This window comes from Haemorhous mexicanus, chromosome 10 (assembly GCF_027477595.1).
Source record: "Haemorhous mexicanus isolate bHaeMex1 chromosome 10, bHaeMex1.pri, whole genome shotgun sequence".
NCBI lineage: Eukaryota > Metazoa > Chordata > Aves > Passeriformes > Fringillidae > Haemorhous > Haemorhous mexicanus.
The window spans coordinates 16,365,019-16,390,962 of record NC_082350.1 but is presented as its reverse complement, the minus strand read 5'-3'; the positions used below and the strand labels follow the sequence as shown (position 1 = coordinate 16,390,962).

At 44.5% G+C, this 25,944-nt stretch overlaps 1 protein-coding gene across 16 annotated transcripts in view; it reads left to right on the top strand.

The window, feature by feature from the left end:
* The window catches only part of LPP (LIM domain containing preferred translocation partner in lipoma), a 370,626-nt gene that overhangs the window by 185,655 nt on the left and 159,027 nt on the right, over nucleotides 1–25,944 (top strand). For all 16 annotated transcript variants that reach the window (XM_059855503.1, XM_059855515.1, XM_059855514.1 and 13 more), the window contains one exon: nucleotides 19,112–19,234. In XM_059855503.1, the coding sequence (XP_059711486.1) occupies nucleotides 19,112–19,234 (123 nt within the window). The remainder of the gene's footprint in view (nucleotides 1–19,111; nucleotides 19,235–25,944) is intronic.

Below are 25,944 nucleotides of genomic sequence, written 5' to 3'. Positions count from 1 at the left end.
GTGGAACCTTCCCAGAATGAATTGTTTTCTGGAATGGCCATCTCCTTCCATGGACTGTGGAGAGACTTTAGGGCAGTAATCTGATCCTGAAAGTGCTTTGTTTAGATGCCTAAAATTAAGTGAAGCAAATAAGCCCTGGCCCAGGCTCCAGTGATGTAACTGAGACCCTTTTCACCCTCTTTTTGCTGGCTTGGATCTTCTAGATTGGCCACCTGGATGAAAATGTGACTTCTCAGATGCATCAGGGGATCATGGCATGTCCAAAGTGAATATGGACAGACCTTGAACACCTTTGCAAGATATGAACACTTTTGTGCCAGTATTGCAGGTTTGCCTGGAGTGCCAGGTTTATGTTTGCTCAGGCACATTCTGGAGAAACGCATTCAGACTCCAGGACAAGGCAGTCAAAGTGATCAAGGAGTGAGGAGCTGATCTTCCCAGTGGAGACCAGAAGAGTTTGTCTTGTTAGATGAGCAAAAAGAAGGCTGAGGATGGGTTTGGTTGCAAATTTGAAATACACTTGGGGAATAAGCCTGTATTTCAGCTCTGTGTGGGTGTTGGTGCCGGAGCAGAAGAGGCTGAGCTTGCCAAAACTACCTTTGTGCTGGTGTTTAGAATAAGCTCTGGGGCTCCAAAGATCTGGAAGAGCCTTCTGTAAGAAGTCATGAGAACAAAGATTGTATGGTCTAGGTTTGAGGCTGTTGAGAGTTGTGTAACCACATATTCACAGACATGGGGCTGCCCTTGATGGCCCTGGAATATTGTGTCAATCCTGTATCCCTTGGTGGGTTTGAACATGAGAGTAGGCCAGCAGGCAGGCATTAAACAGAATTCAAAGGACCTGACTTAGTTTCTGACCCTCTCACCAACTCTAGACTCACTTTGTCTGCCTTGTGCCTTGGGAAGAACAAAACATTCCCCTCCCTCATGGGCTTACTGGGATCTCTTGCCCATGTCGAGGTGTTGAGATGCTGTGGCAAAGCCTCAGGCTTTCCTGCAATGGGCTCAGTGTTGGAAGCAGCCTTTGAGCAGGAAGGGGTTAATGGGGATTGTGTTCTTCTTTGCCAGGAAAGGCTGCAGCAGTCATGGACGTTGCCAAGTACAGAGCATGGCTATTCCCAGCCTTGGGGGAATGAAGTAATTCCCCAGCAAGTGTTGTTCTGTCTTTTATCTCTCTGAGAAGAGTGGCCCCCGTGGGAGCAGGGGAGCTTTCAGAGCGCCCTGGGAAGCCGTGGAGCAGCAGGCTCCTGGCAGAGGCAGGGCACTGCCTGCATGGTGCTTGCACAGGAGCCTGGGCAGCAGGAAGGGGTCATAGTGCCCCACAGAATTCCTCAGGGGCAGGCTTCCCCCTTCCCAGGTCACCCAAGGAGAGGGACTGGTGTGTTTATTGAAAGGAGCTCCCTCCTGTCATGGCTCCTGAGCCACTCGAGGCTGTCACAGGGATGTGCCCCTTGGTAGAACCACTCAGCAGGACAGCTCTTTCCTCTGAACTCATGGAATTGCTATTTGTCACACCCTTTCTCTCTGGCTTTGGGAAACTGGGACTGGAGCTGTGTTCAGTCTTTGGGTTTTAGCAAGAGCTTGGCTAGAGCAGGATTCCTTTGCCTGGTGTCCTGCTCAGAGGAAGGTGAGCCTAGCAGTTGTACCTGAGCAGGCCTGCCTGTCACCATCCCAAATATACTCTTATGCAGCAAACAGGGCTCCCTGTCTTTCATCTGTGACCAGAGAGGTCACCTATTCCCTTTTCCCTTCCATTTTCTGTAGGAGATCAGGAGCAGCCAAAGTCATGCTGAAACAAGATGTAAAGCCCAAGAGAGGAGGAAAAGGGCAGGTGGTGCTGGAGAAAGCTGCCCAACGCCTTTGTGCATCAAACACAGTAATTTTCTCAACTCTGGACAGGTGTTCTTGTGCTAAAGGAGCAGAGTGAATGGTGGCTGTGTTCCTTCTGCTGTGAGGACATGGTTGTCTGGAATCAGGAATCTCATGACCATGTGTTGTATTGGGCTCCAAGAGGCTGATTTTGCTCTCCAATGCCAGACCATTTAATTTTGTGCCTCAGTTTCCCCATTGCTAAATGTAAGCACTGGAGCAGCAGACCCAGTTCCTGAGCATTGCCCAGACCCGAGGCTGCTGTATGGGTGGTCTGGCCCCTGTGGACCTGGTGAGAGCCCTCCAGATCTACTCCAGAGTTTGAAATTCCTCTGTTCCATCAAATCAGCCGTTTTACATCAGAAATTTCTCTCTGGATAGTGCGGTGCTGATGACAGCTTATGAAGTATGTGTGCTGTGGGGCTCCAGGTAAAGCTTTTTATACTAAGTGTTAAGGTGATGAGGACAGCAGGATAAATGTTTAGTTTATTATCAGTTTGTGTGTTACTGTTACCAGAGGGCTGAAAGCTGCACAGCTTATTACAGTTCAAGCTGTAGCTTAAGAGCAGCAGTTAAAATAATACCGAGTTTTCATAGACCTGTTTATCTCTGGATCTCTATTTGGACAGTGGAACTGGCCACTTAGGATCAGATCCAAAAAGGTACTTTAGTATCTGACTTATGCTCTGATGGAAATTAGAGGAGGGCTGGATCATAAAATACCTTGGTGATAGATCTGGCATTTTCTTGTAATTTCTGTTTTCCCATCTAGATCCATCATATTCGGATTCACCTCAGGGCTGTGGGGAGGAAAGGGGAAGGAAATTTAAACTCTTTTCTTATTAACTGGAATGCCTTTTTTTTTTTTTTTGGAATAAAAATAAAAGGAAAGAAAAGGCAATATTTATTTTTAAAAGAGTGTGTTTGGGCTGGGGGAGAGTTGTGTTGGGAAGTTCCCCTTTGGCTGCAGTGGGGGAAGGCAAGGACTTGTTCCCAGAATGGTGGTGAGGGCGTGGTGGTGGCGTGTTTGACAAATAAGGACATGAGCAAAGAGCCTTTTGCCACGTTGGCCTGGGCTCAGTTTGAAAGAGAAAGAAAAAAAAAAATTTTGGACGGGAAGAAAAATGAAATCACTGTTTGTCAAAGGGAAATAGATAGATCTGGGAGGGAGGGAGGCAGATTTTTATTATGTTTTTGCCTTCTAGTTTCTAAACAGGCATCTGCCCAAGCCAGGGAAAGCCAAAGTGAGAAATTCTCATCTGCTGCCTCTCAAGCACCCTGTTTGCTCGCAGAGAGGGACCCTCACTCGTGGCTCTGGCAATTCCTTCCTTCCTTGCCAGGCAGGGCTGCCCAGCCGTGTGAAAAGCCAGTCCCTGTCCCAGGCCCTGTCCTCATGAAGGTTGTCTCAGGAGTCATGGGTGCTATGGCTTTGAAATGACTGGTTCTCTTTAAAGGGGAGGGTCAGAGCCCAGCATTTCATGTTAGGGCAGGATCTGGGTGGCTCAAAGCAGATGGGACCCTCAGCTGCCAACTTGCCAAGGGCCACCTTGGGAAAACCTCCATTTAGAGATCTCTACTAATTACCTGCACGTGCTGCATCTGCAGATGGGTCTGGTTTTCTTTTGGGATCTGAGATGCTGCCACAGCATGGGAAGAAGAGGATTGTGTTGAGCTGGGATGGCGCCTCTTTCCCAGCAACCCCCAGCTGTTATCAGCATGGTTTTTATTGACAGGCCACAAAACACTTGACAAAAGAAATACCACTCTCTTCCTGATAAGGAAGCTGGAGCAGGGAAAGTGCTTTGCCTAGGTCATCAGGCTGACCAGTAGCAGGCTAAAAATAAGACTGAGATCTCCTGTGTCCCAGAGCAATTCTGCCTGCTACATCCCAGAACCTCATTACTGTAATAACTGCAGATTAATGACTAAACACCATCAGTGCCTGAACATAGGAACAATTTGGGATATATCAAAGCAGATGTGAAGAAGTGGCTTTAGGTTGGGGGTTAAAGTGAAGAAAAAATTGGACTTTGAACAGTTGCATGAAGTGCGATATAAAGAATTTTAATATACCAGTTCTTGTTAAAACCATCTATGTTTGGAGGGGCTGCAGCTACATGGGCAGGGAACTATGCCCACATTCAGACCTACTGAACTCTCCAGTGGTATTGTCCTGTTGTGATGTGCAGAAAATCAGCCAAAGGGCTCAAATTCCTCTGGCCAAGGAGTTTTGGAGGGGGAGAAGCTGCAGCGCGTTCTGGAGGCGTGTGCGCCTTCCTCCGCGAGGCTGTTCCGAGGAGACCTGTCTCACTGCTCCTCGGAGCTGGGAGAGGGTGGGAACGTGTTGATAGGTGTGAGGAGCGAGAGCCTCATCCTTGCTGGGGAGAGGCTGCCAGGTGTTTCGCGTCTGACTCCGCTCCCCGCGAGCGGCGGCGGCGGTGCCTCTGTGGGCTCTGACTCATTGGCTGAAGGAACAGCCAGAACACAGGAATTGGTTTTGGTTGGTGGTTTTTTTTTTTTTTTTTTTTTTTTTTAAAGTTTATTTCTGAATTTTGGGTGCCCATCTTGGCAAATAGCTGGGGAGGAAAGAGCATGAATTTTGGCATTGGGGGTTGCCGCCTTAAATAGCTCATCTGCTGTTCAGTGGTTGAGCTCTGCCTGCTGGTGCTAGGCTTGCTTTAAATCACCTGCCTTTTAATGTGTGGAGAAGCTGAAAAGGCCAAAGAGAGCAGAACATGTGTTCAGCCTCCCTCTAGTGCTAGATTTTGTTAATCATCGGGATTAGTGGCCTGGTTGTAGGTGCTTGCTGGCAAGGAATGTTGGTGCCACAGGGCAGCTCTCACTGCTGGCGGGGCTGCCTGACTCCAGGAGGGATCAGTAACTCCCAGAAACTCTGTAAATAAAGCCACACTCTGTGTACATTGCTTGCCATTCGAGCTTTTACAGATTTCTGTGGCTTCTAACCTGATTTATTAAAATCCATGTGATAAGCATCTGCCTTTTATCTAAATTGAAGCTGTGTCCAACAGGATAAATAAATTACCTGGTAATGTTAACCCTTTTACTCAAACCTTGGCTTTGCAGGAATGCTTTTTATCTGTTTCTTTCCTGCCTTCCTCATGTGTTTGAGAAACAGGAATGTGCTGTGCTCTAAGTTACATTTAAACAAATAACATGTATGTTCTCTGAATGTTTAAATGCTCACTGCGTCTCTACAAGTCAATAAGTGTTTGCTCTGCAATAGGGGGATTTAGGTTCTAGGGTGAGGAAAATCAGTAATATAACATCTGTATATGTTGATGAATATTTGGATGCATGAGAGATAAAATGCATGCATTTCTTCTAAGTGTGTATATATATATTTACACCCTATAGATATATGTATGAGAAATGAATCATGAGTGGGGATACAGAGCAGACTTTCACATTATTGGAAGCAAGCATCCATCCACGTTTTATCCCTGCTGCTTTTTCCTCCCTTTTTGTGGGTAGCATGACCAGTAGATCCAGGATCACAAGAGGAAGGGAACACTGAGCACTTCTTTCAGGCAGCTCTTGATGCATCCCATCTTATACACATTTATTTTACAATGCCAAACCACATTCTATTTTAAATCTTTAATGAACCTCTGTTCCCATCCATGTAACTTTCCAATTCTTACTCTCTTCAGAACAGACAAAGATGCTTATTATAAACCACAAATTTTACTGAAAGGGTAAACTGGAAAAGTTTTAATTGTGCAGTGTGAGCCTGCCATTCATCTCCCTGCCTGGCTATTAATATCTTAGCAACGTTATAATGCACCATAGCTGAACCTCTCAGCAAGGACTACAAAGTAAGCAAGGACCCAAACAGTTAACTGTGCTCATTATTTTCATCATGCTTATTACCGTGTTATTTAATGTATTTGTTATGTTATTGTTTAATACAGTCACCCAGCACACAGGATGTGCCAGGACCTGCACACTTGTACCTTCTTTGGCAGGGGAACTCTGTGGCTGAGGCTTGGAGATGCTTTCAGAGATGAGACAGGGCAGCTTTTGGTAATCTGCCATACAGCAGGTGATGAGGTGAAGGAACAGAAGAAAGCAAAAGCCTGGTACAGATCATGTGTAAATATGGGTATGGGACCTACTAAAAAGTTGTGAGAGGAAACAGAAAGGTCAGAAATGTTGCTGCTTATGATGGTCAGAGCTGATCAAGTTAAATCCATCCCAGCTGGTAAATCCACTCCACTGGCACACTGAAAATGATGGACTCAGGCACAGCAGGTACCTGCAGAGAGTTTAATCTGTAACCTGGATTATACCCATGGGTAATAGAGACATGAATGTGGAAAGTAAAAGTGGAGGCATGGAGAGCATGCAGAAAAAGCAAGCAATTTTATTCTGTCAGAGTTTGGCTGGTGACAGACCAAAAGCAAGCAAATACATAATTGTATCTAAGGTAGAATTATTTAAGCAGAGGGAAAATAAAAAGATAATGAAGATGTGAGGATTCTCCTATCAAAGCAGATGAGCTGTGTGATGTGACAGAGTGAGATAACATGACCAATGCAGAAGAATTTTTCATTCTTCCCATATCTGAGTGTTATTCAAGTCTGCAGTTGAGTTAACAGGTCCTAGGAAAAATCTCTTGCAAGATGGGTTGCTCTTGTCCCCGATCCTGGGTAGCCTGTGTTGCATTAGGGAAGTATAATGCAGCAGCAAGACTAAAACAGACTGTCAGTAACAAGAAAGAATGCTAAAAACTGCAGCAGATAAATTATTATGCCTCTTTTTTGAAGCTGGCTGGGACTGGAAAAGGTGGTTTAGAAAGTCAGTCTTTCCATGCATCTTGGGCATAGTGGTAGTCTGGAATGTGACAGAGCAGAGTCAGATTCCCACCTTGGGTCTGGTGCTTTAAGTACTCTGATGCTGTGCAGTGTAGAAAGGAGCTTTGGCCATACAAGATAAAAGGAAATAGAACTCTCGTGCTTGGGGAATCCAATTGTGGCCTAAATTTGGATTTAGAGCCCTGGAGTTTTTCAAAGAGTAGGGCAAACTTCATCCTATTTTTGATGAAAGTTTTATCTGGCAGCAATGAGATGTGGTTATGGAGAAGTTGTGAGAGCATCTAATTTCCAAGAATGGAAGTGGCTGAAATGCAGGTTCCTGTCTCTGTTTTTCAGTTTCCATCACTGGTGAAAAACAGCTTCAGCTGCCATGAAGGGTGGTTTTGTTGTTAGAAAATGTTGCCTCTGTGAGGAGTGTGTGGCACAGTGACTGAGCAAGCTGGAAGATGGTAGAAATACCAGGGACAAATGTTGCAGCCAGAGCTGAAGGAATTTGTTCCAGACGTGATTTTAAGTGTCTGCTACCTTAAAACTCCATCTTTGAAAGACCATTCTCCACAATTGTATTTTCCAGTTTGATTTGCTGATTAAAATGCAGGATGTTGATTAGCTTTAACACACAACAGGTAAGGAAAAGCATCTGGAAAACATCATGTGACGGCTTTAGTATTGGTTTTAATGGTGAGAGAAGTAAAATATAAATGTTTGGGAAAGCTGTTGCAACTCCCAAGTGTTGCTGAGGCCAGTAAGCAACAAAGGTGCTTTACAAACTCCTTTCATTCAGCAGTCCTGAGGCACAGCTCCTTCCCTCTCCATCTCCACATTTCTCTTTTGCCATGGAAACTGTCTCACGTCTTGTCACATTAAAGGTCTGGCCTTCCTCCTCAGCTCCTGAGTTGCTTGCCCCTTCCTCCCCCTGTCTCTGGCTCTGCAAACTCCTCCAGTTCAGCCCTGCAGTTCTCTCTCTGTGTGTTCCTGAAGGATGCCACTGCTGAGGTCTGCAGATACCTGGGTCTCCCACGGGTGGTGGTAGGGCTGCCTTCAGGGAGCAGCTGTGGTCAGTTCTGAGGTGAGCTTCTTAAAGACACTTAGGTAAGGAACACACTTTCGGGGCAGAAGTTTGGCTTCTGTGGCATGTTGACCCCAGCAGAATTACAGTTAAATGCTGTTTTCCTGAGGTCTAATGTGTGCTTTTCTGAAGCATGAATTCTAATTGAAAGACATCACTTTACATTCATTTATCTGTATGTGGACAACATCAAACTTTGAAACTCACCCAGGAGGGATTTGCACAGTGGATTCCATTTTAGGGCAGCACAAATTATTGTTCAGCTTTCTATGTGATTTGGGTCCCTTTTCTTCAGCTGAGGTTCCCACTCTAGGAGATGTGTAGAATGTAAGGTGTCCAAACAAGACAGTTGTTGTTAAAAAAGAAATAAAACCCCATGGTCAGCCAGCCAAATCCAATACCTGACACACATCTGGCAGCCCTGAAGGGAATGTGGAAGTGAGCCTAATGGTTTGGAAAATGAGATTGCAAATTTCATGAAGTCAAGAACCTTGTTCAGTGAATCAGACTGTGGGGTTTGCCCAGCTGAGGCCTGCCTGCCCCATGAACTGCAGCCACTGACCACCCCAAAAATGTGTAGACTGAGGCAGAGTTCTGATTTTCCTCCTCTTAGCTTTGAGACATTCAGTAGATTTTTATCATGATTCATTTCCTCAGAAGCCAAACCCAAGCCATTGACTGTCATGTAGTTTTGTACATCCATTTTGCTGACATTTTGCCAGGTTCTCTGGGAATCCTTGCAAACATTTTGGCACTCACCCCTTCCTATTACAGCAAAACAAGCAAACATATTCAGAAATATGTTATAAGTTTATTTTCTGGACCTAGTTCTTACTCAGGCTGTGAAAATTGACCAGCCAGTTTTAATTTTACTTTTTTTCTCATTGGTGATTTCCTAATAGCTTCACAGCCCATGCTCAGGAATGCTTTCTCATATTCAGAGAAGCTTGGCTGTATGCTCAAACTTCATTAAAGTTGATAGAACTTAAGCACACGTGTAAAATTAAGCATATGCTTATGTTTTATACAGTCTTTTTGCAGGTGACACAAACAGCTGCATATGGGTTTCCAATATGTGATTAAATTCCAAAAGGAGTTTTTAAAAACAGTTTTAGTCAACCTTAATTTTCTGAAATTGGTAGCTTTAACAAAACCTATCTTTTTTGATTTAAATTGCCTGAGACGTGTGCCTTTTAAAAAGCTCTTTATTTAACTGTCACAATATGCAGTCTTGTGTGGGATAGAGCTTGTTCATGTAAATTTAATTTCCAGTTAAACTGGTGCAAACACAAAATGATGTCAGTAGATCTTTATGGACTGTCAGAGCTGTTTCTTTCTCACCTCTGCCGAGGTGGGGGCCAGGCAGAGCCATTAAATTGTCAGCTGTGCCCTTCTGCCTATTGCAGATCATAAAGCTTTGCCTGGTCACCCAGGGAGACCAAAGGCATCCAGCCTTGATCCACTGACATCAAGGGGTGGAGAAATCTTGGAAGTTTGTTTTAACATTTAATTGCCAGCAGTATTACACATAAATGAGCATATCTGTTATTTCTAAATGGAATTTCCCTAGCTTTGGCTTCCTGACTGCTGTGTGTTTTTTTCTGTTTTGCTAGATTGGACAGTCTTGTGATATCTGGCATTTTCATTCTGTGAAACTGTTTAGTTATTGCTATCCAGCTACTCCATCTCCTTCATAGGTGAAACCAAGTGAGTTCTCTATGTGTCTCCTTTTCAGCTGTTTTCTGCTTTTTTGGGGCATCTCAAATTCCTAAGCTACTGCCTCACATGCTGGACACAGTATGTCAGACTCACAACAAGTGTTGAAAGAAGTAAAATCACCTTCAGCTCTGTGCTTTCCTTGTGCCTGGTGGGAGATGGTGTTTGGTGTGGTTTTCCCCTCTGGATATAAATGCAGAGTCGTGGGGCTGGGTGTGACAGATTGCTTTGTGTGCAGGTGTGTGCAATTTGTGGCTTGTCAGACACATGCCATGCTGTCCCAGGCATCCTCCTCTTACCTCTTTTCTTATGCCAGAAAAGGAAAGATGAAGATCAGGACTTGGCTAGGATGTGAAGATGCAGGGAGTCTCTGCTCTTTCATATCACCAATGAATCTTTTAAAATGTAACATTCATGTCATATGAGTCAGTGGGAAGGTCTTCCGTTATTGCAGGGGACACCTAATGAGGTGTTTGGTTTCTACATTGATTAAACTTTGCAGCTGTATTGGGGTAATTGGCTGCTCTTTGGTTATGGTTCCCCTTGGAGGCAGATGATGAAATATCCTCTATGTTCTCCTATTTCTCAGTTTTTCTTTAGCAGCAATGCTCTGTGGGGAACATCAGCTCTGCTTGATGGCTAATTAGACATTAATTTGTGACGATATTGGAGCAGATTTTAAGTTGGTGGGGGAGTGGGCAAAGAAAGGGGAAACTTTTAACAGTCACCATAATTGTCAATAATGAGTCCTAATGTAATTGCATTAATTAAAAGAAAAGGGATATATTCCCTGCTGCTGTAAAGTTAGTTAAAGTCAGTGAAAGTCATGCTGGGTCAAAAAAACTTCATGGCCAGCTGTTCTTGCCCTGTGGACAGACAGGTAGTGCTGTCTTGCCCAAAGTATAAAGAAAAAAAATTATATATCCCAGTTCTTATTGTATATTCTGCTGATGAACAGGAGTGTTTCACAAATTCAATTTAATTCCCAAGGACAAGTAATTGTAACTCCACCCGGAGAATATTAAATTGCCTTAATGGAAAAATAAACTTGTTTTATTCTCCCCCTTCTCTCCCCACCTTCCCCATTCAGTTTTCAAATAACTTTATGTGCCTCCTTAGTTTATTAATACACTTCTCATCTTGCTGCTGATTTTGCATCTGGTAGTACTTAACACAGACAAGACTCCCAAAGCTTTTGATCAGACATGTTAAGTAAACTCTCAGGACTGTCGGGTCTGCTGCTCTGGCAGATGTTGGCTCGTGGGACTCCTCCTCTCTCTTCATCCCCTGACTGTTCCTTATCAAATCCATCCTGTTGCTTTCATGTGCTGAGGATTGTGGTGCCTTTCCCCACGTATTCTCTGGCCCACAGCATGAAGACCCTTTGGTCAGCTGAAGGGCTTTTGTTGTTTTGCTGGTTTTTGGTGGAGAGGCCCCAGGAAGCACTGCACTTTTAAAAGCCCCATTTAGCCAACCTTAACATTTCCAGGACTTCCTTCCATGAGCAAAACAAAACGGTGAGGAACCCACAAAAGCTGGGTGTAGGTTTATATACCCAAGGTGGAGGTGCCAGCCTGTGATGCAGCAGGGAGCTGGGTAGCATCATCCTGAGGCTGAGGGGACTGGACAGCACGGGACCTCTGTGTTGGCATCTCCAGTTTCAAGGCACATACAAGCACACTCCTGGGCTGCAAGGAGGGTTTGTTGTGTGCTGTTTGCTGCATCTTTTTTGTTCCTGTTGCATAATTGCCTTCTGTTGTCCTCAGGGGTGGCAGAGGGACAGGGAATATTGCAAATCTTCTCGTGGTCTATTGTTCATGTCCCATCAAATCAGTCAGTGATCTGCTGCTGGTGTTTGATCCAGGGTTTCAACAGAGCGTACCCCAAGGCCTTGGATCCTGTTGGCTAAACTTCTGTGATGCCCTTCCCTCCTTTTTTTATCTCTGCTCATTCATCTAATATTCATGGCCAGTTCATGAGAACTCTGGACTGACCATAGGTGTTCATGGCAAAATCTTCCCTCTGGGGTTAGTGGCAGGAGCTGCTGGGAAGGGAGCAGTATCCTGGGTTGCTCTACTGCTCATCCACACTGGTGGCATGCTGCCCCCACCAATGTGCTGGTGTTGGGGCTGGGGCCCTGCTCAGGATGAGCAGAGAGCAAGAGCTTATTAAACAGTGGTGGAAGATGACCACGGGCCCCACTGACCCACAGTCCAGTTGCTAGCCATGGGAGTGGCTCAGACCCAGCCATGTCATGGGAAATCAGGGCCATCCTGCAACAGAATTGCAGCTGGAGCTTGAATGGCTTGGACAGGGGTTTGTGGTCTTCTGGCATGTTTTGTCAGGTCTTGGATGGCAAATACAGAGGATGAAAAGTCCTTTAAGGAGCTAGCTTGGCCCAAGGGATTAGTGTCTTCATCTGGTGGCCTGGAGGAATTGGTTGTATCTCTGAGTTTCAGCACCTTGCTCCCACCCCTCTGCCTGCATTCCCTTCCCAGGGCTGGTATCCAATTGACAATAAACTCCTTGGGACAGGGATGTTTCCTAGGTATTGTGTGAACAGTGTCTGTCACACTGTTCTCTATGGAGATATAAATCTTTATTATCATACAGATTCACAACTACAACAAAGTCTTTGCTTTTTTTTCAATCTATGCATCCCAGGAGGCTGAGTGCAGGTGGCTGTAATTTCTGTTGTCTCTGCTAGAAGAAAGGAAGGAATGGGTTTCCAGGTGTTGGGCCAAACCCTGGCACCTAGGGCTGTGGTCAGTTATTTACCTGCAGAGTCTGGAATGTACCCTCCAGCAGATGTGACTCCCAGCAGGTGTCAGAAGGTGGATAGAAAACACAAATGGAGGCTTCATATCAATGTCTCTAGAGCCAAATCAATCACTAGTGACCAGAGAAAAATGTAAAAGGGCAGCACAGAACATTTTATATTTATTATGTGTCTTGGAGTTTTCTTCCATGCGTTTCTCCTGCTGCTTTTGAAATCTATGTAAACTCATAGCAACCACAGTGTCTTGCAGCAGAAATAGCTCTGCAGCCTAGCAGTGTGTTGTGTGACAAAACACCTACCCCCTTTCCTTTGTTTTGAGACTGATGCCTCCTAGTTTCATGCTTTCTTGTTATCTGCTTTATCTGTATTTTTTCTTTTTAAAAATGTTTTTCTTTTTTGTCCTTTTCATAAGCTTCTTAGACCACGGTGAGTTTTTAAATCAGTTGTTAAGGTTTTGCAAGGTGTTTCCTAGCAATGCTTAACAAATAACTTTCCTTCATCTGCTTGTTTGTTTGCCCCAGCTGAAAGCCCATGCCGTTCTTTACCACACCTTGTTGCTTCAGAAATGAGTTCAGTCTGGATACCCAGTACTATTTGTGTTTTCCATGACTGGAGAAACTGAATGTGGGACTGTGGCTACCCCAGACTAATTGCTGTAGGTGTGGCTGAGCACAGCTTCCTTTACCCCACTGTGCCTTCTGCAGTTTGTTGCGGCGTAGCTGCTGGTATGAACTTTGCCAAGGCGAGATATTGGGCACATTCACTGGCCCTTTTTGGGACCATATAGGCTCATGTTTAGTAGATGATCACCCCCACCCTGTTCAAGCCCTATTCCAGGTAGGCCTGACCTTCCTCTTTACAGTGAAATCCTCAGAACTGGCTGGAGTCAAAGAAACATTGCTCAGTTAAATGACAGTGGCATCTGAGAGGCACCAAATGGTGCCTTCTTTAAACTTGTGAAGTGTTTTCCTTTGGTCCTGCTAATATTCAGCAACACAAACCAGGTAAAACTATTCTGTGCCTGAAAAAATGAAAGAGCAAGGGGAAAAAATAAATCAAAACCTTACTTCCCTTTGGCTTTTATCCTTGATGTCATCAAAAGACTCAAAAGGATATTTCAGGCCTGGCTTCAGCCTGATGGAACAGCAGGGAAGTTCTTTTCTATTAGATCCTTGATACAATCACATCTGGTGAAATCACTGTGGTCACATCTGCTGAAATCTTCCATCATTTCAGATTTGTTTCAAAAGACTCAATCTTTCTGTTTTTAAAGGGCACCACTTCTTTTCCAGCCCTCCTTGGTGCCTGGAACGGAGATTAGGCATCAGTCAAGGATCTCAGGCCCCCTTGCCCTGGGTGCTGCAGTCAGCTCTTGTCTCCATGTGCCTGCATGGGGGGACAGCCTCTTGGGACTGTTTAAATTTACATTAGGGAATTTGAAAGAAAATGTTTGCACTTGTCTGTAGGCTTAGGGGAGAATGGACACAGCAACTCTTAAGGGTGCTTCATATTCCTGATAGATGCCCTTCAGTATGCATCTTTTTTTGCCACTCCAATGCCTTTTGGGGCCTTAGATGGCTTTTGTGACCTTGGAAAGAAGAATGAATAAGAGATGAGGTAGCAAGGGTGTGTGTCTGAAAAGAACCTTGCCTCTGGCAGTGATATTGTTAGAGAATGTGCAAAGAAAGGAAAAAAAAAGGAAAAACTAAACACAAGTCCTAGCCTGAAGTGTATCAAGACTGAATCACTTCCTTTCTTCTTCCTGGTTAACATTTCTCACAGTCTCTTCTTGTCAGTACAGTGGATACTATTGACATCAAACCTTTTCTGTCCCTCACCTGTCCCCAGCTAAAATAGGAAATAAGAACTGCATCCTTCTTGCTCTGTCTGCAACTCTGTCTAAGCCCAGTGCCCAAGGCCATGGAGTATAAGGAGAGGCTCACTCCTGCATATTTGCTCTTCCCACCACCTAAGTGCCTATCCCAGCCTGCAGAGCATGGTGGGTGGCTGCCATGGGTGCAGCCTGGTGGAAGCAGGCAGCGGGCGCTGAATTTATCATCTCTACCACCTCATCTGTGGCTCACTGACTTTTACTGGGGGAAAAGAAAGTAAAGTCTTTCAGGGCAGAAGTCCTTATGTACTCTCTGCTTGCTCACAACTCCTGATTTGCCTAAATTCCGCTTGTTCCTCTTGTGACCTTTGTCCTTCCTTTGCCACCGAAGGCTTTTCTGCTTTTCCCTGTTCTTGGATGTGTAAATGCAAAAAGCTTTGATGTGTTACAGCTCAAAGAGAGCTCCCAAGCACCTCAGGCTGAAACCAATCTACCAGGAGCAGAAGGCACTGTGGGCCCTCAGCTTTATTTTGAGTCATTAGCTGTGACCTTTCCTAATATCCATGGTGTTCATCTCCAGTCTTTCACTTGTGAGTTAGGAGGTTATCAGTGACCTGTGATAGCGCAGCATGTGAAATGAGCTGATGCTACAAGAAAGGTTGTGTGTTTAGCTGCAGCTCTGCTGTCTTGGAGGTGTCTGCACAGATAAACCAGCACTACATTTCCCACGAATGACAGCTCACCTTCAAGGGACACAGTTCAGAGGATGAGCTGGCCACAGCACTCAGGAAACATGCAAATGTGCTGAGCTTGACCCCTGTTAGACAAGACTTTTGAAGTGGATGAAGAGATGGTGGATATTGATGCTGGAAATTTGCACTATGGTGAGCAAAGTCAAATACCCAAAGTATTCAGGAGTTTGGCCACTGCCTTGTGTTGGTAGAAAATACACACTGGGGCTCTGCAGTTACTTGTAGCCTGCCACCCATGTCAGCAGGTCACTGCTGCAAAGCCACACTCCATGTTTCCCTGACACAGCAGCACCACCTGGCACCAGCAATTTGGCTGAGAGGCCAACCTGGCTGCCCACATTGCATCTCTCATCTCAGGGGCTAATGCCTGGGCTGAGCCACAACCCTGCAGGGCCGAAAACAGGGCATGGAGAGAGAGGAAAACAGAATAAAAGAGAGATGGCTGGGCCTGGGTAGGGAAAGGAATTTGGGGCAGGAGTTAGGAAGGACATCTGGGAGCCAGATTCTTCTCTGTGAGCCCACTGCAAGGAGCTGCCTTGATTAACGAGAGATGTTCTTGTTCCTCTGCTGAAAGCTGCAAAATATGGTAAGGGTAGGTGATCTAGGGTTGTAGGAAGAGGTGACATCTAGGGAAATCATTGTGCTTTTCATGTCTTTTAGCTCAGTGAATAGTCTTACAACCCTTTTAGGACAGTGAGGCAAAATTTGAGACCCTGCGTTGATCTCTGCACTGCATGTTCTATAATGAATGTTCCTTGGAGGGGTGTGGGGGACCTGTGGCACTGACTGCTGTTGGGTTTTAGGCTTAGCAAAAGTAAAGCAAATTTTTATCAGAGCAGAGTGGGTTGATGGGGCTCGGGAGTGGATTACCATCAGAGCTGCTCTGAGCTGCATGCCAGGAATTCAGGGGCAGACAAACAAGCCAAGCAGTGAAGCTCTCTGCTGTTTTTCTCTCTTTTGACTCAGAGCAGAGACTGAGCCAGGGGATAGGAGTGTAGGCGTTGCAGAAGTTCACGTGAGTGGATAGTCTCTGGCATGACTAATTTGTTGGACTGGGTTGGCTTACGTTTGCTTTTTGTCGAACTCACGTTGGCTGAGCCAAAGATAGCATCCTTTTTCTTTTTAAACCCATTTTTCCATATTCTACTGGCTGGAAGAGGGGGTGCAAAAGCGACATGTCTGCAACAATGCCATAAATCCAGACAGAAATAGAATTAGCAGTTCCCTCTGGTTCCGGTGTTTGTATCTGCGGGGCTCTGAGCTTAACCAGCCCGGGCTCCTCGGAGCAGAGCCGCGTCTGTGCGAACCTGTTGTGCCTTGGGACCTGGCGCTCGGGTTTTGTTCCAGAACAATATCATAAAACTTTTATAGGAACGTCATGACAAAGAGCATGGGAAGAGGAATAACTTAACCCTCTCTTGCTGAAGTTGGTGTTGCAAATGCTCTGGTTTGCCCACGTGGCAAATACTTCGGTTGAATGTTGAGCACTGTAGGGAGAGAGAAAATTCAAGATTTGTGGGGATGGGGAAGAAAAAGCAATCAGAAACCTGTCTTTGTGAGGATTACCATTTCTTAAATGTCTTTAAAGTCCATTTCTGCCCCTGTAGGCCCTGGCATACATCGGTAGTGTCATTTGTTGGCACTGTTGCACTGCATTATGTTCCTGCATTTTAGAGTTGGGCTCTTAATCTATGTTGATTATGTTTTAATTGAATAAATAAATCAGAGCACAGAATCAATAGAGATGCTTCTATGCTGTTTTATTTTATTTTTCTAGGTTTCCTAAGGACATTTAACTTTTACAACCTTATAACTTGTTCTGCAGCATTTGCTAGTCAGCTATTGCATAATTGTTCTGGGGAATGAGAACCTGGGAATAATATGGCCCAGAAATGCTAAGAAGCAGAAATGAAATTGGCTGCTCTTCTCATCTGCCACCATCCTTTCTCTCCAGGGTGAGGGTACCAAGCAGGTCCTGTTGTGCGGACTCTAGTGTTATTCCTGGGTCTGCCATTAGCTTGATTTATCACCTCACGTGTTGGGGCCTTGGATGCCCTCTGCATCTCCCCTCTCCTTTCCAGGCTGACTTTTGGCTGCTTAGCTTCAAAATTCTCTGGAGTGGAGCAATCATAGATTTTCTGTCTGAGAAGCCTGTGGCAGTTACAGGCCAGCAACTGGAAGATGAAGAAAAACCAAACAAGAGCCATGAGGTGGAAAAGAAGTTACACTTCTGCAGATTTAAAAATCCAGGTGCCTGCAGTTAGCCAGGAGTAGTGATCTGGGCTAATTCCTGTGAAAAATATTTATTTTTTTGAACAATGGTTTGGATGAAAAGACTTTGGCTCTATAATAAAAATAGGCAAGAAGAGCTGAGTTTGTAAGTATTTTCTAACCTGACTCTCAGCCTTTTAAATGGTGTGTTCTTGCATAAGCCACACTGGAGCTTCCATTTTCTTATTAGTCAAGCCAAATATATTGTAATGCAGTAAGATTTAATAATCAATAGGTACTAATGGATGCCCCAGCACGTATAAGTTTGGCAGATCAGAGGCTGCCTACTTTGCATAGCCTCTCTTTGACCATCTTGTCATTTATGTGGCAGATTGATGACTGGGGAGTTCTTTAAAACAGGTAATGATTGACTGCTCCTAAAATGAAATTTAAATGAAAACTATCTGGAACAGCCACTGAGCCAAAGGAAAAGGTGAATTTTTGGTTTGGAAAATTGAAGTAACTTGGTGAGAGTGAAGGCAGACAGAGCTAGATTGTCTGTGGGAAGGTGCTAGTATGGTCTGAACAGTTTTTGCAGTTGAAATTAGGTGAGTTGTTGGGTAATTCTTTAGTATTTTTATTATTGACATTGTCAAGCTCTTCTGCGCTGAACTCTAGTTGCAGTTGTCTGAAGAGAGACTCTGTCTTGTCCAGGGGATTTGCAGATAAGTAAGACATGAAAGGAGACAAATAACTCAGGTTGAGAAAAGACTTTTCAGTGTAATAGTTCACTTGACTCAAGAACTTTGGTTTCTGTGCATGCCCTGGTGGTTGCCTGGCTCAGTGGGGCTAGCCCCTAGCACCTACTTTGAGCATGGCACAGATCCTCAGCTGGTTTTCTTAAATTTCCCATTCCTAGTGGAGCTGCCTTGTTCCCAAAGCACTGAAAACATTGAGGAGGATGTTTCCTAGCCTTTACCTACTTTGTGTCCTGTTGAGAGGTCCCACTGTTGGGTTGGGCTATACAGCACAAAAGTCCTTCTTAGAGGTTTTGGACTAGGTTGATTTATCAAAAACAAAGCATGTGAATGAGTGCTCTTTAAAAATGCTTATTCTAACAGGGATTGCAATGCTGCCCTTAAACAGTGGTTTGAAGGTTGCATGCTCTGCTATGGTACTGAGTTCTGGGTTTTACTTTTTGAGGTGGGCGGTGGTGGTGAAAATTCATGTATCTTCCCTTCCAAGTGAGTGTCCCTACCACCCTGGGTACAAATGGGACTGGGCTGTTTTGAAAGCAAAAAGAAAGAAAAATGTATTGAATTAGGGTTCTTGGCTGCATGTTGGCATTTGCTCTGGGCATGGGCTTTCCTGCATAAAAGCCTTTTCACAAGGACCTTACTTATGTTATTTTGTGACTGCTTGTTGCAAATCACCACCCTTCACCTTCAATCTGCTAGAAATGGATTGAACTTTTTCACTCCTCCTTGAAGGAGCTAATTTTCCAGATGAAATTTGTGAAGAAGTGTTGAATCAGACAGGTACACCTACCAAGAATTCATTTAAAATAAGAATAGGTGCACGTGGCCAGTCACTGTCTGCTGTGGTTTGTATCTCTGTTCTGTTTGTGTTTTGCCTGAGATGGGAACATGGCAGAAGACATGCTCTTGGGATCCAGGTGCTTCAGGCCTGTCCCCAGCTTTGTCCTTCCAGACAAGTATCCTTCTATAACACATCTTCTCCATCTTACGGTGTGGGGATTGTCCTGCCTCTTCAGCTTAGCAGCAGGTTGCTGAATTGCTAATCCTCCAAGTCAGTTTTACACAATGGGACCCTTGTGGCAAATACGTGAAGAAAAGCCCCAAAGCAGCATAAACTCCTGTGAGGTGGAAGCTTGCTGTTAGTTCTGGAGGGAGCTATAGGATTTCAGAATGTTTGTCCCTGCAACCCAAGAGTTATTGCTGGGCATGGATGCAGCTCCATGAGGACAGTAAGAAACCCTGTGCCAGGCCAAGTGGTTTGAATAACTGGAACTTTTCTTTCTTCTTTAAGGTGAATCCTGGTGGCAAGACCCTTGAGGAGAGGCGGTGCAGTTTAGATGCAGAAATTGACTCTCTGACCAGCATCCTGGCCGACCTAGAGAGCAGCTCTCCATACAAACCTCGGACTCAACAGGTTAGTTGCATGTTGCCTAAACACAGAGTGGGAAAGGGGCCAGCATCGACTTCTGGAGTCAATTTGCTAAGTGCTTGGTATTTGTTGTGAGAAGGCCAGCCAGTTCCTCCTGATAGCATCCAGATGTGGCTGTCAATGGAGAGAAGGGCGCAGCTGCTCTGAGGGGGCACTGGCTCAAAAGCTGCCGCACCTCTGAGCAAAGGGTCTCTGATCCCGATTGTCAGATTGCCACAGAGATTGTTAGAAAAATACTTTGCAAAAAATGGCATTTCATTTGCCTCAACTTTCAACCAACAATAACTCGTGAATTAAAACCTTCTCGGTTCACAAGGACTTTTGTGCTTTTATTTTCTTGTTGTTTTTCTGTTCTGTTAACTTTTGTCTGTCGCTCTGCCAGAAGGATCCAGATATCCCCATCTCATGAAGTGGCTTGGATCGGAGCTCAGCTGTCAGGGTGGCTGTAGCCCAGCAAGGCAGACTGGAATTCGCACTTCTCTGCTGTGTCTAGACGAGGACTGCAGGGGTGACAGTGACTTGGCTAATTTTTGTCACTCATCTAGGTAGTGCTTGAGTGGAGCTATTTAAGTTCTGGTGAGATGTCATCTATTTATCGGAGGAAGTGGTGACACCCCAGTGGCACTTTTAAAAGGGCAATTCTTGTGATCTCATAAAATCATCCTAGATATGTTTGCGCCTTGTCTTTTCTTCCTAGTCTCATAACTGGTCTCATTTCTTACATGTGTTTGGGTCTGTAGGCTGTATACAGCTGGATGTATGCTCTATTTCTCTTAGTAAAGCCCCAAAAGTCAAAAGTATCAAAGGGATGGTGCACACTCACTATCCGTACAAGCCTTCTCTTTGGTTTGTCTTATTTGGTGGTTTTCATTGCTCCCTTTCTTTTAAGTAAATAAGAAGTGATACCTTTGGAGCAGAACTAAAGTAGTGATTGGAATCTCTTTAGATTTTCTCTTCTTCAAGTCTGCAAATGGAGCAAAAGCAGAGCAAAATCAGATTTGTGCTTTTTTGAAAGTGTCCCCCTGCACACAGAGGCTCTGGGTTTTCATCCTTTCTGCAGGGACTCACTATAAACTCGGCTTTAATTTTAGTGGCATGTGCACAGTTAATTGCATAAACTTACAGGCTTGTCCTTGAAAAGTCTAATTTGGGTTAGTCAGTCAAAAAGATCAACAATGTAAACCAGATACAATTCAGCCCATTTCCCAGTGGGTTTCTGTTGTTGTGATAAATGAGTTCTGCTGAGGCACTGTGGTGAATAGTCCACGTTCAGTTTGTTTGCATGGGCCAAACACACATCAGTGCATGCTGTTAGTGGGGTATGCTTTACAGACTCAAAATGCTGCTAGAGTTGGGTGAAAGAGATTTGTGCTCCCATTTTCCTCAGCAATGCCCACAGTCAGCTCTGACGTCTTTGTGGGGACATGTAACCTCTGTACCCATTTCAAAGAGCATCTACAGTTTGCTGACAGTGCTGCTGACTGTTTCCTGATGCTTCTTCCTTTGGGATTTGGGGTTCTGTGAATAGGGTGTTTTTTCACTTTTATTTTACACCTTTACCATTAAAAGAAAAATATTAAAAGTCACTGTGTCCAATCACAGTATCCAAATGCAAACTTCTGCAGGTGTATTTGAGTTTCTGGGGGATTTGAAGTCATAGTCCAAGTTTGGGACTTGATCTGACTTACAAAGTTCATCGCCCTCCAAGATGATGTGCTCATTCCCATTCATGCACATGCTTCTTCCCATGGCTTTCTGCCACAGCTTGGGTGAGGGCTCTGCAGACTTGTCACCTGCACCCAGGAGCACCTGGATGGTGAGGCTCCCACTTTGTGACCTGGTGGGCAGAAGAAGCTGAATTCCATCTCTGGGATCAAATCCCAACTTGATTTGTTCAGTCTATCTGACCTCTCAGCATCTCTTGGTTAACATAATGATGTCCTGTGAAAAGTACTGCTACAGCAGCTTCTAACTAGAGCTTTTAGAGAAAGAAAATGCCAGAGTTGGATGTATCATCTGCTGTAATTAAAGAGTACTCAGACAAGTCCTTGAAAGGTGGAACTAGAACGTAAAGCTTTGATATTTTCCTTTGTTTGATCTGTACTAAGTATTAAAACTGGTGAGTCATTTGATGGTCTTATAGTAGGATAATAGATTAGGCTGCAAATTGTAAGGTACTTACTCAGAACATCAGCACATTTATTGGATTACACCTTAGCTGACCTTCCCAAATTTATCAGGATAATGGCTGCAGATAGGAAAAAAGAGCTACGACTTGTTTTCAGAGAAGACGTTTTCAGTTGTGCTTACGTGGTTAAAGCATTATAATAATTTTACAGGAATACCTTGCCCTTGGGGATATTCCTGTTCTGGAATAAGAGAAATTTTATTGTTACGTTTCTTTTTCATATTATCTTCAGGACAGTTTTAAAGCAACGTAAGATAAATCGTAACATAGTCCTCTCTCACTGGAGCAGGAGTGATAGCAGGGTAATGACAAGCAGTTTATTTAGCATATGCTGCCCATTGGCATGAATTCACACAGAGGGAAGCTCTTTTGATCCTTGGTTAGAGTTCAAGATTGCAAAGACACACACTGCACCAGGAGTGCCCCTGACACAGAGGGATGTAATGTTTCTCAGAAAGGGGGGGGGCAGCATCAACTCCAGACATTGTCCCTCAGCCCTTGCTGTTGAGGACGTGGGTGAGTGTGAATCTCTGCACCATCCCTGCATTGCTTGCCTGGGTGTTGCTCTCGTAACATTTTTTGTGTGCTGGGCAGGTGACAAGGACTCTGCCATGAGCTGAAACTGACCATCATTAACAGAAGGCAGGGAGAGAGTTTTGACACCTCTGGTCAGCAGTGCCCTCCTGGTACCTCATGGTCCTGCCTAATTCTAGGCAACTGAGTAGGAAAGCAAAGGTGATCTGGGCTGAATCCATGTCTTGCAAGCAAAAGTCTCTCTGACTGAATCATAGAAGCAGTCAGAAGTGATTAAATGCAAGTTTTTTTCTTTCAAAATTGCACATACCTAAAAGCACAGGAAATTACGAGACTAAATCATCATCTTTAGCCTTAACAGAGCAGCATCTAAGGATGTTTTCTGTCATGTGAGGTGGTGTAGGAGAGATTGTATTTAAAGAATTCACCTAGAACTGAAGTTTTAGAAAGGATCTGCCATGGCTGTAGTGGCATATGAGGTTTAACTTGCCTCAGGTGTTGTTGGAAGAACTGCAGATGCACTATGAAATTAGTTTAGTGCATTAGTCTAATTAATTTTTTCCTCTTGTTTGGTGCAGTTTGGAAGTACTAGTGTGATGAGTAGAGTACAGAGCGCCTCTTATGTAGTTGCAGTGTGCTTCTGTGTACTTATCACACCTTCTAAATTGCAGTAACTCATTGGAAAGTTCAGAGGCAGAGAACCCACTGTATCTTTCATTAGTAAAAGGAGGCATTAGTAGTAGACAAGATATTAGATGCATAATTTCCGTGGATGGGAGTAGGGGCAAGTCATAAATTGTGCGAACCCCCTAAGCAGAGGCCTAGTGAATACTGTGTTTATCTGACTCCTCTATTAAAGGGTATTTTCCTCATTTTTTACCTGTTCTGCTTAATCCTTCCCTAAGAGATCAGTGCAGCAAGACATTAACAAAAAAAGAGAAAACCATCCCAAACCAAACATGCCAAATTTCAGCCCATAAAACAAATGTTCGCATTTTCTAAAAAACAAGAAAACTTTGTGACTCTGGAGAAAGGGCTTCCAGCAGAGACTGTGAAAATGAAATACTGGAAATAGCAGCACATGTAAGCTCAGGATTCTTTGTCCCTGCTGTGAATTATGTATTGAATGATGATTGCTTTGTCTGGAATTGGACACCTACCTTCTGAAACTCTTGAGTTTTGTCCTGAATTTCCAACAGAATGTCTGTTTGGCAAAATAGCACTTTGTGGGAGGTGTACCAGGTAATAAGATGTACCTGGTCTGATGGTATTTAACGTTTTTCTAAAAGCAGATACTCTGTGGCCAATATTTGTGAAGTATTTAAATAGCAAAAAAATCTTGCTTGACCATGCATCATGGCCAAGATGAAGTCTGCTTGTGCATAGCTCTTGGAGGCAGCTTGATCCAGAGGGAACTGGGCTGGCACTCTGGAGACCTGTTTCATTCCCAGCGACCACTGCTGTGCTAAATGACCTTGAATGTAGTGTTTCCCCTCTCCTTCCTCTCAAAATCTCTTCTGTCCTTGTAGCTTGGCAACATCTTCAATGTGATTTGCCTCTTACTCCCCATGTGTATGGCATGTAGCAATGTGGAACCTTGGTCTGGGTTGAAGGCCTTTGGGTGATGTGGTTGTGCAAACAGGTGGGGAACATGAAGGCAGAGTTAGGCAAGATTTCTAGGGATTCATGCCTGTGTCTCTGCCTCTGTGTCATTGCCCCCAGTACTAGACATCTGTCACTATCCAACACTTTAAGCCAAAGTGAGGACTGTTTTGAAGAAAAAGAGGCTCATTCTCAATGTGAGCTACAGAACAATAAAAATGTAAAGAAAATTAAGTTTAAAAAAATCAGTGATACATTTTCATTAAGTTTCAAGCATACTGGGGAATAATGTCTTGTATTTACTGGAACTTAAAAAGGATTTAAATGTTTGACAGTGCTGGTGGTTATCCTGTCACTTCTTTTGATAACCATTGAGGGATAGTAAAAGCAGAAAAAAGGCAATGGACATATTTTCTTGCAGAGTGGTGGGACAGGATTGAACAGTTTCAGCTGTATGATGGCAAACCAAGGCAAAATGTTGAAGTGTTGCTGAAGACTCCTAGGAGGTCTCTTTCCTATGAATTTCTAATTGCAGTGCCCCACTTATAGCTGTGTCAGGAATGCTCAGCTGAGAGTTCAGGTGTTTTATCTTGGTTTATGCAGAGCTGGGTCTTCAACCATGATTAAAGCTTCCAACCCAGCAAGGGAAAGCACATTCCCCCAGCTTTGAGACAGATCTTATGACTGCTCTTGGTTTGGGCTGTGGGGCTCTGTGAAAACCAGATCACTGAATCTGAACTCAAAGCAGTCTGTGCAAATTTGCTAGTCCAGGCTCAGAGTTGATTTCGTTGTTCCTGGTACTTGCCTGAGCCTGGCTGCTTGGGTTGGTTTGCACCAAAAGGATTTTAGAAGGGCAGTCCACAGGGTATGTTACAGAACTCCAGTTACTGTTGGGAATGTATTTATTTCTTTTAAGAAAGAAAATTTAGGTGTACAAGCAGATTGAGATTGATTTGGTGGGTTCAGAATGAATTCCTCCCTCCTGTAGCATTTATGTGACAGAGAGTTTTATGGTTCCTCAGTTACAGGACTCAGGGGGATATGGCTTTTTCAGATGTTCAGTTTGGGCTCAAATGGATGGCTTAACTTCTGCCATCTTCACATGTGATATTTGAGGTAAATAAAAGTTTCCTGGCCTCATTCTGCTGGTCTAAGCACATCTAACTGCTGGGCATCTGCATGGCTTTGCCAAAGAGTCCTGTGTCCAGCAGCACAGCACGGTAGCCATGCAGTGCTTTCCCAGTTGCAAAGGGCTCTTTGTATTGGTTCTTTGAGGTCTGTGCATTTTGGGCTTTGTAGGCATTTGAATCTCTTTATTGTAGGACAAAGGGTCTCATTGGAAGTAGGCTCATCTGCTGAAACTGAGAAGCATCCGCTGTCCATCCTGAAGGGTTGATGACCTTTTAGTTGGACCATCCTAGCTACTGCAGAGCTTTTGTGCTACATACTGCTTTTCCTGAAGGCTGTGAGTGCTGCTGTTTTGCTAACTTGGATGACAGTGGCTCACAGAGATGTGCCCAAGCTGGCATTGGGCTGGTGAGCTCCAGCCCTTGTAGCAGCATCAGATGGGCTGTGCAGACTCACTGCAGGGTGCTGTCTGTGGCTGTTCTCAGTGGGTTGTCACACTTTTGCCATAGTCATGGACATCAGGAATTGCATGGGCTGTTCTGAAGATGGAATCACCTCTGAGAGCTGTGCTCCTTCTTCTGGCTGCTGCATGCTAGCTTTGTGCTGTCTGGAAAATCCGGGTGGATTACTGAAAGTACGAAAGGAAGTGTCCCATCTGGAGCAATTTCTGTAGGTTCCTCCCTGCACTCAAAGTGCAAAGCCCCTACATCCAGAAACACTTCCTGCTGTGGTTCCTGTGTCTAAGGGCAGAGTGACATTCCCACCCCACGTGGGTGGCATTTGAGGTGGTCCCTGGGTTGGAGCTTTCTGGGAGGACCACTGTGGCTGAGCTGGCTGTGAGCAGCCCATCTGTCCTGCCATCCCTGACATGTCTGCAGGCAGGAGTGTGTGCAGGACGGGGATGCTCAGCCATGAACGTGTGGGTTGGGAGGCATAGCCAAGAGATGATTTAATGAGTGTTTGGATTTGGTCTTTCTCTATAAGAAGGGAAACCTTCCTGCAGTCATCAGCTCCAGCCAGTGCGTGCAGCAACTGACTCTGCTCTGATTAGCAGATGCCTGAATCGGTTGCATCTGCTGGTATGTATTAAACCTTAATCCTTTTGATAAGAGCATGTCCGTGAAGATTTTTAAAGAAAGTTTTCTGAGATCCCGGATTATCAGCCTGTCACAGATGAACAGGATAAGAGTGACCTTTGCAGGGTATTATTTCTTTCTCTTGTACTATCGTCAGAATGAAAATA